The sequence below is a fragment of the Triticum dicoccoides genome, chromosome 6B (genome assembly GCF_002162155.2).
Source record: "Triticum dicoccoides isolate Atlit2015 ecotype Zavitan chromosome 6B, WEW_v2.0, whole genome shotgun sequence".
Taxonomy (NCBI): Eukaryota; Viridiplantae; Streptophyta; class Magnoliopsida; order Poales; family Poaceae; genus Triticum; species Triticum dicoccoides.
The window spans coordinates 166,821,550-166,839,026 of NC_041391.1; the positions used below are offsets into that span (position 1 = coordinate 166,821,550).

Genomic DNA, 17,477 nt, shown 5'->3' on the forward strand with positions numbered 1-17,477 from the left:
AAAGGTTTTTCCATCACTGACATCGGGCCCCGCAGTCCAGTTTCCCTCCGTGGCACCGCGAAATTTCCATGTTGACTCCCCGCTGCCCACGGAGAGGGTGCTGGTGGTGGTAATGCTCGAGAAGCAGTGCCCGATGCGTGTTCGACGAAATGTCATCGCCACAGCTAGCGCTGCCAACCTGCCATGGTCGCGCCCCGTGCGCGTCCCTCTGGGGGACCGGCGACCTTGACGCCGCGCTTCTCCTCTCGGCGCGGACGCGCGCGTGCGTGCCGGGGTCGATTCCGGTCGCCGCGCGCGCAGGGTGCTCGGCGTAATGGCTCCCTCGGCTGCCTGCACTGCATCTCCTTCGGGGCAGTGCAGTGCGTGCCGACATGCCCACTGAGACCGAGGTCAAGGAGAGGAGACCGACAGGGACGACTCCACTATCTGGTCGCTCGCTGCCATCCACTGGCCGAGTAGTTGGTGCGGTGGTGTCTTGTCGCGGCCGCACCCGTGGGCTCGTACACGCGACGTCGCCGTCGGGGCCCCGGGGGACGTACGGATTGCGCGTGCCGACCGCGCCTCAGGGTCTCCGAATGCGGCGCTCGCCCTTGTCTTGGCCAGGTACGGTACGTGGTCGCTGTGCAGCTGCGGGGCGCCATCTGAAGCTGTTGGCAGAGCATGAAATCCGGGTGAAAAATCAGGACTTCTCTGCGGTAATGCCAATTGTTAAAATTATTAACTGCTCCGTAGTTAAGCCCATAGTACTAATAAGTAAGCAATGAGGCACCTTATTCTTCCCTAACTTTATGCTTGTGTGCCACTTGTAAGATTCGTTAGGAACATCTTGTTAGTTTAGAGCACAAGCTTTAGCAGTTAAGCTAGGCACCAAGTCCACGGCCACAAGATCACCACAACAATATCGGTTGGGATGCAATTAGTTCCACACTGTTTCCATTCCGGAGATTAGTACATACCATGAAATGCTTCAGCCATGGGGTTTACTTGCCCTTCTGATTTATTATTCTACTACGAGATGACCAAACCACATGGGAGGACAGTCTTTTTCTAATGCCAACAAAGGGATCATAGAGTCAAGTCTAAAAGTTGCAATTATTTCGCAGCTGTATCCTTTCTATTGGTGGAAGATACTTCATTATCATGACGAAAGTGTTTCCAAACAGCTGCACTAGCTCACTGCACACTTACCCTCTTGATCTATCATTATGGAATAGGACAACCGTAATACCATGTGAAAGCATTTGCTACTCCCATGGACATGCATATATGACAGTCTCTCTCTCTCTCTCTCTCTCTCTCTCTCTCTCTCCTAGTTTGCTCACAAGAGTAAAGAATAAGCATGAAGTTATGTGTAGCAGTTCTCCTTTTCTACATGTTCCAGTTGATCCATGGACAGCCTGATTATCAAGGTGCGTTGCCCCTCAATTCTTATTTCTTACTGCTCTTTCTGTTTAGAAAATGCACAACGAGAAGCACCTCTGTTGCTCATAGCCAAAAGTTTATTCAAGGTCAATGATAGAAATCCGTGATGCATAAGTGCATAACCAATGGTGATATAAATCTGTTTGACTTGTATTGTGTTTCCAGGTTTCATAAGCATCGATTGTGGTATCCCACTGAATTCTACCTACCAAGATTCCATTACAAACATAGTATATGTATCAGACTATGGTTTCATCACCACGGGAGAAAACCGCATCATCTCCTCAGATTACATGGAGCCGTCACTAGCGAAACGCTATTCCAATCTCCGGTTCTTTCCACACGGTCCGAGGAATTGCTACACCCTGAGATCCTTGGTGATGGGAAACAAGTACCTTGTTCGTGCATCCTTCTACTATGGAAACTATGATGGCCTGGGCAAACCTCCTGTCTTTGATCTTTACCTGGGGACAAACTACTGGCATGAAGTTAACTATAGTGATGCAGGAGCATTCAACTGGATGGACATCATACTTGTGGCTCCTACTGATTACTTGCAAGTTTGTTTGGTGAACAAAGGTATGGGTAATCCATTTGTTTCTGGGCTGGATTTGAGGCCACTGAATACCACCCTCTACCCAGAGGTAAATGCAAGTCAATCGCTCGTGCTGGTTAATTCTAATCGGTTCCACATGGGACCCACAGACAATTCAATAATCAGGTTAGTTTCGACTTAGAATTGTGGTTATCAAATTTTAACATAAATCCGCATTAGCACCATCTTGATCAACAGAAGTAAAATTTTGGTCGCTGAATATCCTGCAGAAAAATATATTTATAAATGACTCTAGGCTGTAACCGCCGCTTTTAGCCTTATACGTACTGCATAAGTTTTATCTGCAAGGTGTATTTTTTGACAGAGAGATGGTTGTTTTGACTCTAGTTAATTCAGTGGACTACAATACTGCATAAAACATATACTTCATTGGTCTAAACAGGTACCCCTCGGACCCCCTAGACCGCATCTGGACGACATATAATGCAATTCCGAACTGTACAAAGATATCTGCAACATCTCCAATGCATAATAACCTCAGGGATGTCTACGATGTGCCACCATCTGTTATGCAAAATGCAGCAACTGTTAATAGCTCAAGAATTGATTTCTCATGGAATCCATCTGATCCATCGGCGAACATAAACTCCAAATACTTCTTTATTTTCTACTTTGCTGAGCTGCAGCATGTACCGAGCAAAGCGGTGCGGCAGTTTGATATCATTATCAATAACAAGACATGGAACAGGCGACCTTACACCCCAACATTCCTATTCGCCAATTATTTTTCCGGTGTTGTGCAAGGGATGGAAAATTATAGTGTCTTACTTGTTGCCACAAAAAATGCAACACTTCCACCTATCCTCAATGCCATGGAGATGTACTTGGTGAAACTGATAACTGCGGTTGCAACTGATCCTGGAGACGGTATGGATTTAGTGATGCAATATTAGTACGTACTAGAGAGGGTATATAACCAGCTACAGTTACTATGTTAAGGGTCCTGTCTAATTTGCAATAGACAAAAGTCCACTTTCCAACTCTGAACCTTGACAAAAGTTCACTTTTCAACTCTGAATTCTAAAACCTTTCGATTGACAACCTCAAACTATTGAAACCATCATTTTTTATAACCTCGGGTAGTCTCACTAGTGATTTAGTGTAACATGCATGCCACGTGTCCACCACATTACTGCCATGCCATTGCCATGTCACTAAGTTCCGTTTATTGATCTGTTTGTACCATTTTTTCTTATGTTTTAGCATTTTTTTTGTGGAAGTTTCTTCTATCCAAATGGTGGAGCTTGTTTTCGATTGTTTGTTGTTGTAGTGTCTGTTTGTTCATGGCTGTGGTGTAAGTTCAAGACTGAGAAGTAGACTTTTTTCCTAGCAGTAAAGAGGGTCGGATTAGACTGTTCTTTATCACATTCGAGGTGTATTAGCATCTTAAAAGCTTGCCTGCTTGTCTATTCGTTTAATTAACCATCTTCCTTGTTCTTGCAAAGCAGCTAGAGCTATGATGGCAATCCAAGACAATTTTGGTGTGGTAAAAAACTGGATGGGTGATCCATGCACTCCGAAAGCTTTTATATGGAGAGGATTAAACTGCTCATATCCATCGGCAAGCCCCTCTGAAATAATGGGACTGTAAGTTTCATAACTATGTTTGGATGAAATAAAGGAAAACCCATTCTCATACGCTGAATATTTGGACATTTCTAAGAAACGTTTAGGACAAATGAACAAGAGAAGCTAACTGTTCTTGGCTTACTTTTTTTGCAGAAACTTGTCTTCCTTTGGGTTAGTTGGTGCCATCTCTACTAACTTTAGAGATCTCAAAGCACTCCACTATCTGTAGGTTCTTACTTCTCATAATCATTTCTCACTGTGGAATTTTAACATGCTACTATCTTTTTTTATACTAAAAGTAAACCCACATGGATATTCTCCCCACCTGCGTTTTTTAGTATATGTAGGAACTAGTAGTGTACTTGTTATTAAAACACGAAGGTTTGTATAAGCCAATCTATATGCACCTAATTCGCAGACGTTTGAAAATTACCAAAAAAGGAATGCTTGTACTGATATTCTTAAGATGATTAGCTTGTTTATGGAGAGAATTACCTGAAAAAATTTACACAGTAGTACAGAGAAACTCTCTTGAACTTCCCAGTGGATAACAATACATTTCTTAAATTGTCTGTGTCTCCATGTTTTTAGGAAAAAGAAAGAACTGTCTGTATCTACATATAGGAACTCTGGTTACATGATATGTGCTTCCTCGTTTTTCTACACCGTTCACCAGAAATATACTGTCAGAAAACTAATGATATAGTTTGGGAGACAAACGTAACTCTTCATCATATGCAGTGACTAGATGCATACTTTTGCTTTTTGTATTCAGTCATGCAGTGAAGCTGAAAATAACACTTACCGAAATAGGCTTACGCCCCGCTATATTGATATAGCAACCACCCGATACAACAATCCGATCCACGCTGGGGCAAACAGCACAAGCACGCCCAAAAGAAATAACAAGAGAAAATAAGAGAAGAAATGCCAACAACGCCGGATCGACGAAAGCTACGGCACACCGCGATCGTTGCGCCCACCGAAGATAACCACCACGCTCCAAAGCCACCGAGTTGCCGTGTACCAAGCACCACCTTCAAGAAGGAATGCGACGATGACGACGCTGCTGCCCGGACGAGTCCTAGGATTTCTCCCGGTACACGGAGGGTAGAGGGGGGAGAGGGTCACCCGACGCCCTTCAAGAAGGATGGTGGCGCCCGCAGGCGTCACCGCGTTGGTGCCGGCAAGACCCGACATGGATTTCTCCCGACCTCTCGCGCCCACCACCCAGGACCAACCTTCGGCTCCACCACACCCGCCGCCCACCAACATGCGCCAACAGTCACGAGGACACCGCCGTCGTCTCACCACGGCCAACGAAGCGAGGCCGGCCGGATCCAAACGAGACACCCGAAGACAAGGACCGGCAGCACCGCAGCCACGAGGGAGGGAACAACCTCCACCGGCTTAGGCGGTACCAGACCGGGCATAGCAGCAGAGGCACACCAGACCCCCTGTCCGGCCAGGCCCTGCGTGGGCCCGTGAAGCTTCGCCGCCGTGCTGCAGCAGTCGCGGCACAGCAGCCGCCGTCCCTGTCGCGAGGAGCTCGCCGGAAACCACCGGAGAACAGCCCACTGCGGCCACCAGCAGGCCCGCCCCGACCCAGATCGGGCCCGTAGGGCCTAGATCTGGGCCAGCCGAGCGCCGCCGGCCGCCGCAGGCCATGGGCCGTCACCGCCGCCAAGGGGCAACGCCTCCGCATCGCCGCCGTCCAGATCCGCGCCGGAACGCCGCCGGCCGAAGGGCTCCGCCGCCAGGACCGCTCACCCGAGCCGGGGTCCAGCGACGGGTGAAGAAGGAGGGCCGCCACCGCCGGACTGCGGGGCGCCGCGCGGGCAACGCCCGGCCGCGCCCGCCGGCGGCAGCGGCGAGGGGGAAGGGGGGGCGGGGACTCGCGGGGAGGGGGAGGGGTGGGGAGCCGCCCCGGTCGCCTCGCTCGGGGAGGGCGACGCGGGGGGCACGGGGGGAGTGTCTAGGAATCGCTGAAAATAACACTTCCAAAAACGTTGTATTTCCCACTTCCCTTATTAGCTGCAATTCACAAGATCTGTTACTCCTTCCAGGGATTTGTCACACAACAACTTATCTGGTCCTATTCCAAATTTTATTGGGGAACTTTCATCACTAATGTTTCTGTAAGTCTTATTACTTATCTGTTCGTTATTGAATCTGGGCACAACTGTTTCCGGGCAATGGTTCATATACCATGTTTTTCCTTTAAAGGGATTTGTCCAGCAATGATCTGAGTGGACCAATTCCCTACAGCCTTTTACAAAGGTCCCAAAATGGATCCCTATCACTAAGGTATGTTCAACTGCCAAAATTTAACTAACTTTGAATATATTTTTCAAAGAAAAAAAATACACACTAATATGTAAATCAGTAAATGCTCATTGTTTTTGGATGATGTGAGTAATATTTAAAAAAATGATGATTTAATATCATACTAACTGCTTTAACTTGTATGCTTTGCTATTTGGGCCTTTTGTTTTTCAATTTCTTTGACTGCTCATTCAGTAAGGTGTATTACTTCTGGTTAGCTGGAAAGATAAGTTACGTCATCATTACTTATCAACTGTACTAGATAATTCAATAAGGACCAGTAACTCTAGTGAATAAAATAATATGCTAACGGTTGGAAGAATCTTATATATCAGTTTACTTTGTCCCAGTGCATTTCATGGGTAGTTTCATTTCTTCAAGAGCATGCATTATGAAAGCACCTTTAAAAATAGTGTCAGTATTACATTTTACTAGCTAACTATTAGGTCTGATTGATCAGTGTATTTATAGAGAAGTAGTGGTTCCTTCCAGCATTTATAGTTGGTCATCTCTCTTTATTTGGAACACCATGGAAGCACATTATAATTTAACTATTGTGTATATTTATAATTGCCAGGGTCGGTGGCAATCCAAATCTTTGTGGCAATGGTACTTCCTGCAAACCAGTTCGAAAGAAGATCAATGGGACACTTCTCGCTGCAATAGTTGTACCAATAGTTATTGCCATCACACTATTTGTTATATTATTTTTGCTGCGCCAAGCGCTCAAAGGAAAAGGTAACATGGTCAGATGGAAATGATGGTTTCTGTTTTGTATTTCATTTATTTTGCCTTTTGTTATAAAAATAAAATAAAATGCTTGCCATTACATTGTGGATGTATTCAGCTAAGCGAAAGGCTACTGGTCATGAAGATGGATCAGCATTACTTGGGAGCCGAGAGTTCTCTTACAAAGAACTGAAGCATATTACAAATAACTTTAGCCAAGAGATTGGAAAGGGTGGGTTTGGACCTGTCTTCCTGGGTTATTTGGAGAATGGAAACCCAGTTGCTGTGAAAGTGCGTTCTGAGTCATCTTCCCAAGGGGGTAAAGAATTTCTGGCTGAGGTAAAAACAAAAATCAATGTGAAGTTCTATGTGTCACAATTAAAATATTCATGTGTAATCCTTTCATCTGTCTGTCCCCCAGATTTCTTCGTGTAGTCATCTGTTTACAAATTTTGATGAATGAATTCTTTAATATATTTTTTTTCTGTGTGTGTAGTTTTACAAAACTACGCTTACTAATCATGCTCATTATGAGTTCTACTTAAATTATCTGAATGACAGTGCTGCATGCTATATTGCAGGCTCAACACTTGACAAGGATTCATCACAAGAACTTAGTTTCTTTGGTTGGCTACTGCAAGGACAGAAATCATCTGGCTCTTGTTTACGAGTACATGCCCGAAGGGAGCCTGCAGGATCATCTGAGAGGTTCATCTTGGCCATTCAAATGTGGATTCTTATATTGGCTAATCAAATTTTTAGGCGCACTAAACCAGCTATATATGTGCTGTATCCTGAAAATCGGATTACAGAAACATTACATTTCATTCAAACGAGAACTGCATATACCTTCAATTATCCGTAATTACTAACTGAGTCCATGAAGTTTTCCAGAATCTTCTTTAAGCTAACTATGTTTAATCTCTGTTGACATGCGAAGCCACTTCTACTAGTAAACCACTCACTTGGAAGCAGCGTCTTCAGATCGCCCTTGATGCTGCACAAGGTTCGGACATAGCTGCCATCTACTAGGTCCTGTGATTTCATTTGCACATGACTATTAACAAAAAAGTAGGAATACTTATTATTTTATGACAGGTCTTGAGTATCTGCACATCGCCTGTAAGCCAGCATTGATTCACAGAGATGTGAAGAGCAGGAACATCCTCCTGACCACAGATCTTGGGGCTAAGATTGCTGATTTTGGCCTGACCAAGGCTTTCAGCGACTCCAAAACACATATAACTACCGAGCCAGCTGGTACCATTGGGTACTTAGATCCTGAGTACGTCATACACAGCATCAATATCTTCTCCTGTATACTCTACTTCTTCAACATTGCCTGAAGTGTTGTTACTTTGTCATAATTAAGGACCCCTTCGTCTACCAATTGTTCAGGTACTTCCGCAGTTATCACATCAGCGAGAAGAGCGACATGTACAGCTTCGGCGTCGTCCTCCTGGAGCTCATCACGGGCCATGCCCCGGTCATACCGATTAGCGACAGCATGAGCATCCACATTGGTGAGTGGGTGCACGAGAGTCTCGACCAAGGAAACATCGAGAGCATTGTGGATGCAAAGATGGGAGGGGACTATGACATCAACTCTGTCTGGAAAGCTGCTGACTTGGCACTGCATTGCAAGCAAGAGGTCTCCCGGGAGCGGCCTACTATGGCGGAGGTCGTGGCCCAGCTTAAGGAGTGCTTGGAGCTCGAGAATCGTTGCAGCGAGAGGAGAGGAAACTTGTCTTCGAATGATGATAATTTGACCTGTCCCGGAGAGGGAAATGCACTTGAGGTAGAAGAAGAAGAAAGACAACAGCAACAAGGTGGAGAGATACAAGCGGCTGCTGGCCCTGCAATGAGATGATAGTTTTGATGACCTTAACCATAAATGCTGGAGGTTGGAGCCATCTTCTTTACCTTTCGGATAAACCTTCATCTTGCCTTTCTTTGTGAAGTTCTCAAATTTCTGGCAATGCCTAGATGGAGTCTACCTGTTCTAGTCCAGATAAAAAAATTGTGATGAAAGAAGCTCGAGTGGATCACCGGAGAATTCACGTTCGGGTTTGGACGGCGTGCGAGTGATACGTTTCTCAGTGTTTAGTGTTTAGATTGGACTTTTTTGTTGGCATGTTCGTCTTAGTTTGTCGTCCGTGTTTTTGATGTTTCTCTCCTCTTGGCAATATCAAACTTTGATCTCTTTATACAAGATATTAATCTGGCTATATACATCGTCTTAGGATCCAGAGGCTGGGGGCAAATAAAGCTTACATCATCTAGAAAATCAATCATGTATTGGATGGTTGGTTCCCTGAAGGTGACACTTCTTTCTGATATTATTTTGACAAACATTTCTGATAATGTGATGATCGATGATGCCATGGCAGGAATTTCTTGATTCTTAGGATGCGGATGCAAGATGGCAACGTGTGAAAACCTTGAAACAATATTGATGGTTGGCATTTCACACATGTGGCAGCCCGTCCATTAAATATTGTTCTGAAACAATAAAATCAAGGAAAATAAAAAACATTTTCAACAAAAAAAGGAAAGTGATAATTTATTGGAAAAACTTGCTATACATTGAAGAAATATCTAGGAAAAGAACACATTGAAATGTTCACTAAAACAATAAAATATAGATGAAGAGGAAAATTTAGGATAAAATCTCACAGTTTTAATATACTTAAATAAAACATAAGTAATATAACAAATAAGACATAAAAATGTGGTAAAAATGGGAATTTAGAGGAAAATCTAATATCCAAGGGAGTTATTACTAATCTAAAGTTTAAACTGAAAAAACCACAAATTGAGGAAAAGAAAGCCTTTGAGTTTTTTTGGAGAGTACTCTCGCATAGTTTGCATTTCCAAAATGTCTAGTACATCGAGTGGCCTTTTCGGAATGTTTATGTTTTTCTCCGTTTAATTTAATTTCCCCTTATTTTTCATATGTATTGTTTTTGTATGTGGTGACTGGGCTGCCACGTGCACGAGACCATGGCTGCTTGATTGTCAAAACCACTCTCTAGAGTTAAGAATATTCTAGACTTGCGAGCATAATCTGTGGCATCTCTATCACCCTATGTGCTGTGGTACTGGAATCGAGAGACCAGATTGAAGACCTATTCATAATCCAGGGACTAAGGATATAATTTTCCCCAACTTTTATAAAGAACAGTGACATGAAAATAATTCCTTTATCAAGAATCTCTAGTGCGTGATCGGTTGTCTTGTCTGAACTTGATGACCCAAATGGAGGGGGTATAGCACACTGCTTTACGCCACTTGAGCTAGCAATGTCCGTTCAAACTCTAGTGCTCCCTTGTGTTTCTGTCTGGCTGCGTGGGAGAGAAGAATGTGATCCGAACTTCTTCATGATATGCACCCTCGCTAAGTATGTGATTTTTTTTGCGAGGGTAAAGGGAGTTTATTGCATGGGTAAAGAGTTACAGTCAAGAGGCCACAAGTTCTCGATACAGGGTGGAACCGAGCCTAGCCAAACAGCAGTGGCACGCTCGGTGCGGCTATACTTAGCCAAATGATCAGCAACTCTATTTTGAAATCTAGAAATCTTTTGAGGAAAAAACTCCCTACTACCTAACAGGTCCTTGATCTTCAAGACAATCTGTCCGTAAGCCGAGCGAAGAAGTGCGCCATTGGTCAGACATGATAGCGCTTCCGAGGAGTCCGTTTGCACCACCACCGGAAGATGAGAATGCTGAATTGCAAGGGCCAAGCCCTGCATTATCGCATGTAGTTCTGCCTCAAGCGGGTCGTTGCAATAGAAGATAAAACGATAGGCCGCCATGAGGACCTCTCCCTTCTCGTTTCTGAGTACCATGCCAATAGCAGCTGAGCCGTCGTCCTTGAGGAACGAGCCATCGACGGACAACGCAAGTCGTCCTTGGCACGGCGCCAGCCAGGGGGCTTCGGGTGGCTTGTCACTATGACAAGGAACAGGAACAGCCGAAAGAGGCATCTTGCCCTTGATGATTTCCTCCATTGAGAAGCTCCCAGCGATCGAGATTGACTTGTAGTAGCTGTCCAGATATTCGACCGTGGCCGGCACTGGTGGGACTTCCTTCGCATGTGTCAGCTCATTGCGTAGGTGCCAGATCCTCCAGATCAACATGATGAGCATATCCCGGACCTGGGCCGTGCATTTTGCCAAGAGGGAGGCAAACCATTCCTTCCCATCAAATATAAGAAGATCATCACCCGGAATCGGCCAACGACGCCTCATGTTAGTCCATAAAATTCTCGCATGAGTACAAACAACCAAAGCATGAAATGAGTCTTCCTCCTCAATCCCACAGAGCCGATAGGTAGAACTTGTCGATATATGTCTATAAACCTTGCATCTTTGAGTGGCCAGCGTCCCCGTAATGCATCTCCATGCGTGTATCTTCATTTTTTGAGGAACCGCAGCCTTCCAGACGAGGTTCCAAACTGAACGGTTCCCCTCCGGTGCGGTGCTGGACCACCATTGGCCACTGCAACATTCTGATCATGCGTGGCCAGTTTGTAGGCACTTCTCACAGTAAAGCAACCACTCTTCTCATGATACCAGGACAGAAAGTCGTCCCTCTAGCGAGGCGATGTACGTATCTTCAGTATCTGGTCAACATCCATAGGCCAGAAAAACTCGCTGAGTCGATCCTGCCACCATGCACCGTTGCCATCCAGGAAATCGGAAACCCTATTGAAGCGGCAATTTCCCTTCGGGGTGATTGGGCGGAAGGAGTAAGGTCGGGGGAGCCATGGGTCATGTCAAGTGCAGATCTTCATACGGTTGCCGACACGCCAAATGACACCTTTTTAATCAGCTCAAGACCATGCAAGATTCCTTTCCAAACTTCCGAGCCAGTGCCCGGGAACACTGTGTCCAAAAGCTGGCCTGAGGGGTAGTATCTCGCCTTGATTAAACATGCACATAAGTTGTCCGGTCTGTCCAGTAATCTCCAGGCTTGTTTAGCGAGCAAAGCTTGGTTGAACGCCCTCATGTCTCTAAAACCCAATCCTCCCATGGGTTTAGGTAATCTCAATTTTTCCCAACTCATCCAAGCCATCTTCTTCTTTCCATTCTCAACTCCCCACCAATACTGGCGTATCATACGTGTGATATCATCACAAACCGAGGCAGGGAGTTTAAATACGCTCATAACATATGCAGGGATGGTCTGTGCAACAGATTTGATAAGGATCTCTTTGTTCCCCGTGGACATATATTGCTCGCTCCAGTCAATGAGAATTTTCCTCAAACGCTCCTGGGTGGACTCAAAGTCCCCCTTGTGCATCCTCCCCTTGGGCACAGGCAGGCCCGAGTACTTGGGTTCAAAGGCCTCCTGTGAAATTTCCAACGTAAACTTTATCTCTTGTACCACATTGGATGGACATTGGCATGAGAATAGAATGGAACACTTCGACGGGTTAATAAGTTGTCCAGTCGCCGCCGCAAACGTGTTCAACACTCCTTTCACCAACAATGCCTGTTGTTGCGTAGCATGGAAGAACAAGAGTGAGTCATCCGCAAATAAGAGGTGTGTGATCTCCGAATCCCCTCTACAAATCGTAACACCTTTGAGCCTATCCTCTCTTGCAGCCTTCTCCATCAACAAAGACAGGGCATCAACAACAAATAAGAAGAGGAAAGCGGACAAGGGGTCACCTTGGGAGTCCCCTAGAGGGAGAGAAGGACTCCAATAACTTGCCATTAAATTTCACCGAATACTTGACCAAGGACACACATGCCATAACACGAGAAATTCATAGCTCTGAAAAGCCCCACCTAGCCAGGGCTTTCTCCAAAAAGGACCAATCTACCCGGTCATAGGATTTAGATAAATCAAGTTTTTATGCACATAGACTTGGGCATTGTTTCTCGCAGTCTGAATGTGATGGAGACACTCAAATGCAATTATGGAGTTGTCAGTGATTATCCTCCCAGGAATGAAGGCGCTTTGGTTTTCTGAAATAAGCTCTATCAAAATAGGCTGCAATCTATTCACCATACACTTCGAGACAATCTTGTAAATGACATTACACAAGCTTATTGGCCGAAAATCTTTCAGGTCCTTAGGGTGAGGGACCTTCCGAATTAGCACAATAGCCGTGTCATTAACTCCTTCAGGCATAACACCAGCCACAAAAAACTCACGGACAACAAAAACAATTTCCACCTTCAGCAGTGCCCAGTTACGCTGAAAGAACCTGGCCGGCAAACCGTCACAGCCTGGCGCTTTGAGGGGACCGATCTAGAATAGGACGTTAGAGATTTCCTCATCAGAGTACGGCTTCCTAACGTATCATTCATCTCATCAGTGACCTTCGGTACTATACAGTCAAGAACCTCATCGGGGGAAAGAGTTGGATCCTTAGTGAAAATCTCCTTGAAGTAGGATTGAGCCATCCTCTCCATCTCCGTTGGAGCATTGCACCAAGTCCCGTCCTGCTTCTGTAAGCGTTGAATAAGGTTCCTGCGGGGACACCAAACCGCTCTAAGATGCAAGTATTTGGTATTGCGTTCGCCCTCCTTCAACCAAGTGATTCGTGATCTTTGAAGACAAAGCATTTCCTCCCTATACAACAGCTCATCAAGTTGGTTCATCTTGGACCGGATTTCAGCACGGTCTGCACCTAAATTTTGTAGCTCCTCCAACTGCGAGCGCAGCCTTTCAATATCCTTCAACACATTTCCAAATTTTTCCTTGCTCCAATCCTTCAAATCCTTCAATGTTTTCTTCAGTGACCGGGCCACCGAACCCAGGCCTCCCATGGGCTTCCTTTTGGTCCAGGCCCCGGCGATCATGTCCGGTAGGGTTTGATCCTGCTCCCACATAATTTCGTAGCATGGGCAAGATGCCCGGCGCCGCTGGTCTTGCATCCCCTCCATCATAATTACCACGGGGCAGTGATCAGAGCATGAAGTGGCCAAGTGTACCACTTTTGCAAATGGGAACATATCTTTCCATGCTTCATCCGCACATGCACGATCCAACCGAACCTGCACATTGCGGAATGAGTCCTGACCATTATTGTATGTGTACAGGATGCCTGAGAAGCCAAGGTCCTCTAGCTCGCAGACCTCCAGGCAGTCCCTAAACGCCACCATCTGAGATTCTGAACGCATGGTCCTCGAGAGGTGCTCATGCTTCCATAAAGCCTCGTTGAAATCACCACACACCATCCATGGCAAGTGTGAACTCGCCCTGAGCCTGCACAGGTGCTCCCACATACGGTATCGATTTTCCAATCGGGGTTCACCATAGACAAACGTGGCACGCCATGACGCGCCTGAACCAGCATCAACCACACTAACATCGATAAAGCGACTGCAAGAATCAAGAACCGTAACAGACAAAGACTCATCCCAGAAAAGAGCCAAGCCACCACTTCTACCATCACTATCCACGCCATGAAATCCTTTCAGATCGAGTCTCCAACGCAACTTCTCCAGTTTAACTGATACTTGCCTAGTTTCACAAAGGAAAACTAGCTTGGGGTTGTTGACTTTTGAGAGGGCCAAAACCTCACAAACTGTCCGGCGGTTCCCTTGTTGGAGAACGTTGCAGAAAATTAAAATTTTTCCTACGGTTTCACCAAGATCCATCTATGAGTTCATCTAAGCAATGAGTCAAGGGAGTGAGTTTGCATCTACATACCACTTGTAGATCGAGTGCGGAAGCGTTCAAGGGGATGGTGATGATGGAGTCATACTCGTCGTGATTCGGATCATCGATGACCAAGTGCTGAACGGACAGCACCTCCGCGTTCAACACACGTACGGGACGAACGACGTCTCCTCCGTCTTGATCCAGCAAGGAGGAAGGAGAGGTTGAGGAAGGCAGCTCCAACGGCAGCACGATGGCGTGGTGTAGTTGGTGCAGCAGTACTCCGACATGGCTTTGCCAAGCACGTAAGGAGGAGGAGAGGTGTTGGGGAGGGGAGGGGCTGCGCCTTGAGTTGTGTCCAGCAGCCCTCCCCTCACCCCTCTATTTATAGGGGAAGGGGCAAGGGGGGCCGACCCCTCTAGATGGGATCTAGAGGGGGGCGGCGGCCAGGGAGGGGAGGCTTGCCCCCAAAGCAAGGGGGGCGCCCCCTTTAGGGTTTCCCCCCAACCCTAGGCGCATGGGCCCAAGGTGGGGGGCGCGCCCAGCCCTCCAGGGGCTGACTCCCTGCCCCTTGCGGCCCATGTGGCCCTCCGGGAGGGGTGGCCCCTCCCGGTGGACCCCCGGAACCCCTCCGATGGCCCCGGTACAATACCGATAGGACCCCGAATTCTTCCGGTGTCCGTATGACAACTTCCCATATATAAAACTTCACCTCCAGACCATTCCGGAACTCCTCGTGACATCCGGGATCTCATCCAGGATTCCGAACTACTTTCGGTAATCACATACAAGTCTTCCTAATAACCCTAGCGTCACCAAACCTTAAGTGTGTAGACCCTACGGGTTCGGGAGACATGCAGACATGACCGAGACGCTTCGGTCAATAACCAACAACGGGATCTGGATACCCATGTTGGCTCCCACATGCTCCTCGATGATGTCATCGGATGAACCACGATGTCGAGGATTCGATTAAACCCCGTATACAATTCCCTTTGTCAATCGGTACGTTACTTGCCCGAGACCCGATCGTCGGTATCCCAATACCTTGTTCAGTCTCGTTACCGGCAAGTCACTTTACTCGTACCGTAATGCATGATCCCGTGATCAACCACTTGGTCACTTTGAGCTCATTATGATGATGCATTACCGAGTGGGCCCAGAGATACCTCTCCGTCATACGGAGTGACAAATCCCAGTCTCGATCCGTGTCAACCCAACAGACACTTTCGGAGATACCTGTAGTGCACCTTTATAATCACCCAGTTATGTTGTGACGTTTGATACACCCAAAGCACTCCTACGGTATCCGGGAGTTACACGATCTCATGGTCGAAGGAAGAGATACTTGACATTGGAAAAGCTCTAGCAAATGAACTAACCGACCTTTGTGCTATGCTTAGGATTGGGTATTGTCCATCACATCATTCTCCTAATGATGTGATCCCGTTATCAACGACATCCAATGTCCATAGCCAGGAAACCATGACTATCTGTTGATCACAACGAGCTAGTCAACTAGAGGCTCACTAGGGACATATTGTGGTCTATGTATTCACACGTGTATTACGATTTCCGGATAATACAGTTATAGCATGAATAAAAGACTATTATCATGAACAAAGAAATATAATAATAACACTTTTATTATTGCCTCTAGGGCATATTTCCAACAGTCTCCCACTTGCACTAGAGTCAATAATCTAGTTACATTGTGATGAATCGAACACCCATAGAGTCCTGGTGCTGATCATGTTTTGCTCGCGAGAGAGGTTTAGTCAACGGATCTGCGACATTCAGATCCGTATGTACTTTGCAAATTTCTATGTCTCCATCTTGAACATTTTCACGGATGGAGTTGAAACGACGCTTGATGTGCCTGGTCTTCTTGTGAAATCTGGGCTCCTTTGCAAGGGCAATAGCTCCAGTATTGTCACAGAAAAGTTTGATCGGCCCCGACGCATTGGGTATGACTCCTAGGTCGGTGATGAACTCCTTCACCCAAATAGCTTCATGCGCTGCCTCCGAGGCTGCCATGTACTCCGCTTCACATGTAGATCCCGCCACGACGCTCTGCTTGCAGCTGCACCAGCTTACTGCTCCACCATTCAACATATACACGTATCCGGTTTGTGACTTAGAGTCATCCAGATCTGTGTCGAAGTTAGCGTCGACGTAACCCTTTACGACGAGCTCTTCGTCACCTCCATAAACGAGAAACATGTCCTTTGTCCTTTTCAGGTACTTCAGGATATTCTTGACCGCTGTCCAGTGTTCCTTGCCGGGATTACTTTGGTACCTACCTACCAAACTTACGGCAAGGTTTACATCAGGTCTGGTACACAGCATGGCATACATAATAGATCCTATGGCTGAAGCATAGGGGATGACACTCATCTCTTCTTTATCTTTTGCCGTGGTCGGGCATTGAGCCGAGCTCAATCTCACACCTTGCAACACAGGCAAGAACCCCTTCTTGGACTGATCCATTTTGAACTTCTTCAAAATCTTATCAAGGTATGTACTTTGTGAAAGACCTATGAGGCGTCTTGATCTATCCCTATAGATCTTGATGCCTAATGTATAAGCAGCTTCTCCAAGGTCCTTCATTGAAAAACACTTATTCAAGTAGGCCTTAATGCTGTCCAAAAGTTCTATATCATTTCCCATCAGGAGTATGTCATCTACATATAATATGAGAAATGCTACAGAGCTCCCACTCACTTTCTTGTAAACGCATGCTTCTCCATAAGTCTGCATAAACCCAAACGCTTTGATCATCTCATCAAAGCGAATATTCCAACTCAGAGATGCTTGCACCAGCCCATAAATGGATCGCTGGAGCTTGCATACTTTGTTAGAGTTCTTAGGATCGACAAAACCTTCCGGCTGCATCATATACAGTTCTTCCTTAAGATGCCCGTTAAGGAATGCTGTTTTGACGTCCATCTGCCATATCTCATAATCATAGTATGCGGCAATTGCTAACATGATTCGGACGGACTTAAGCTTCGCTACGGGAGAGAAAGTCTCATCGTAGTCAATCCCTTGAACTTGCCGATAACCCTTAGCGACAAGTCGAGCTTTATAGATGGTGAAATTACCATCCGCGTCCGTCTTCTTCTTAAAGATCCATTTGTTTTCTATCGCTCGCCGATCATCGGGCAAGTCAGTCAAAGTCCATACTTTGTTTTCATACA

At 46.1% G+C, this 17,477-nt stretch overlaps 1 protein-coding gene across 1 annotated transcript; it reads left to right on the forward strand.

The window, feature by feature from the left end:
• The first annotated feature begins 3 nt into the window (after positions 1-3).
• On the forward strand, positions 4-8,976 carry LOC119323011 (probable LRR receptor-like serine/threonine-protein kinase At1g05700). The gene is made up of 13 exons (XM_037596567.1): positions 4-1,409; positions 1,588-2,143; positions 2,421-2,905; positions 3,487-3,625; positions 3,761-3,832; positions 5,674-5,745; positions 5,834-5,914; positions 6,510-6,670; positions 6,780-7,000; positions 7,243-7,369; positions 7,602-7,667; positions 7,760-7,946; positions 8,060-8,976. The coding sequence occupies exons 1-13, from the start codon at positions 1,340-1,342 to the stop codon at positions 8,529-8,531; spliced, it is 2,709 nt and encodes a 902-aa protein (XP_037452464.1). The 5' UTR covers positions 4-1,339; the 3' UTR covers positions 8,532-8,976.
• Positions 8,977-17,477: the final 8,501 nt, after the last annotated feature.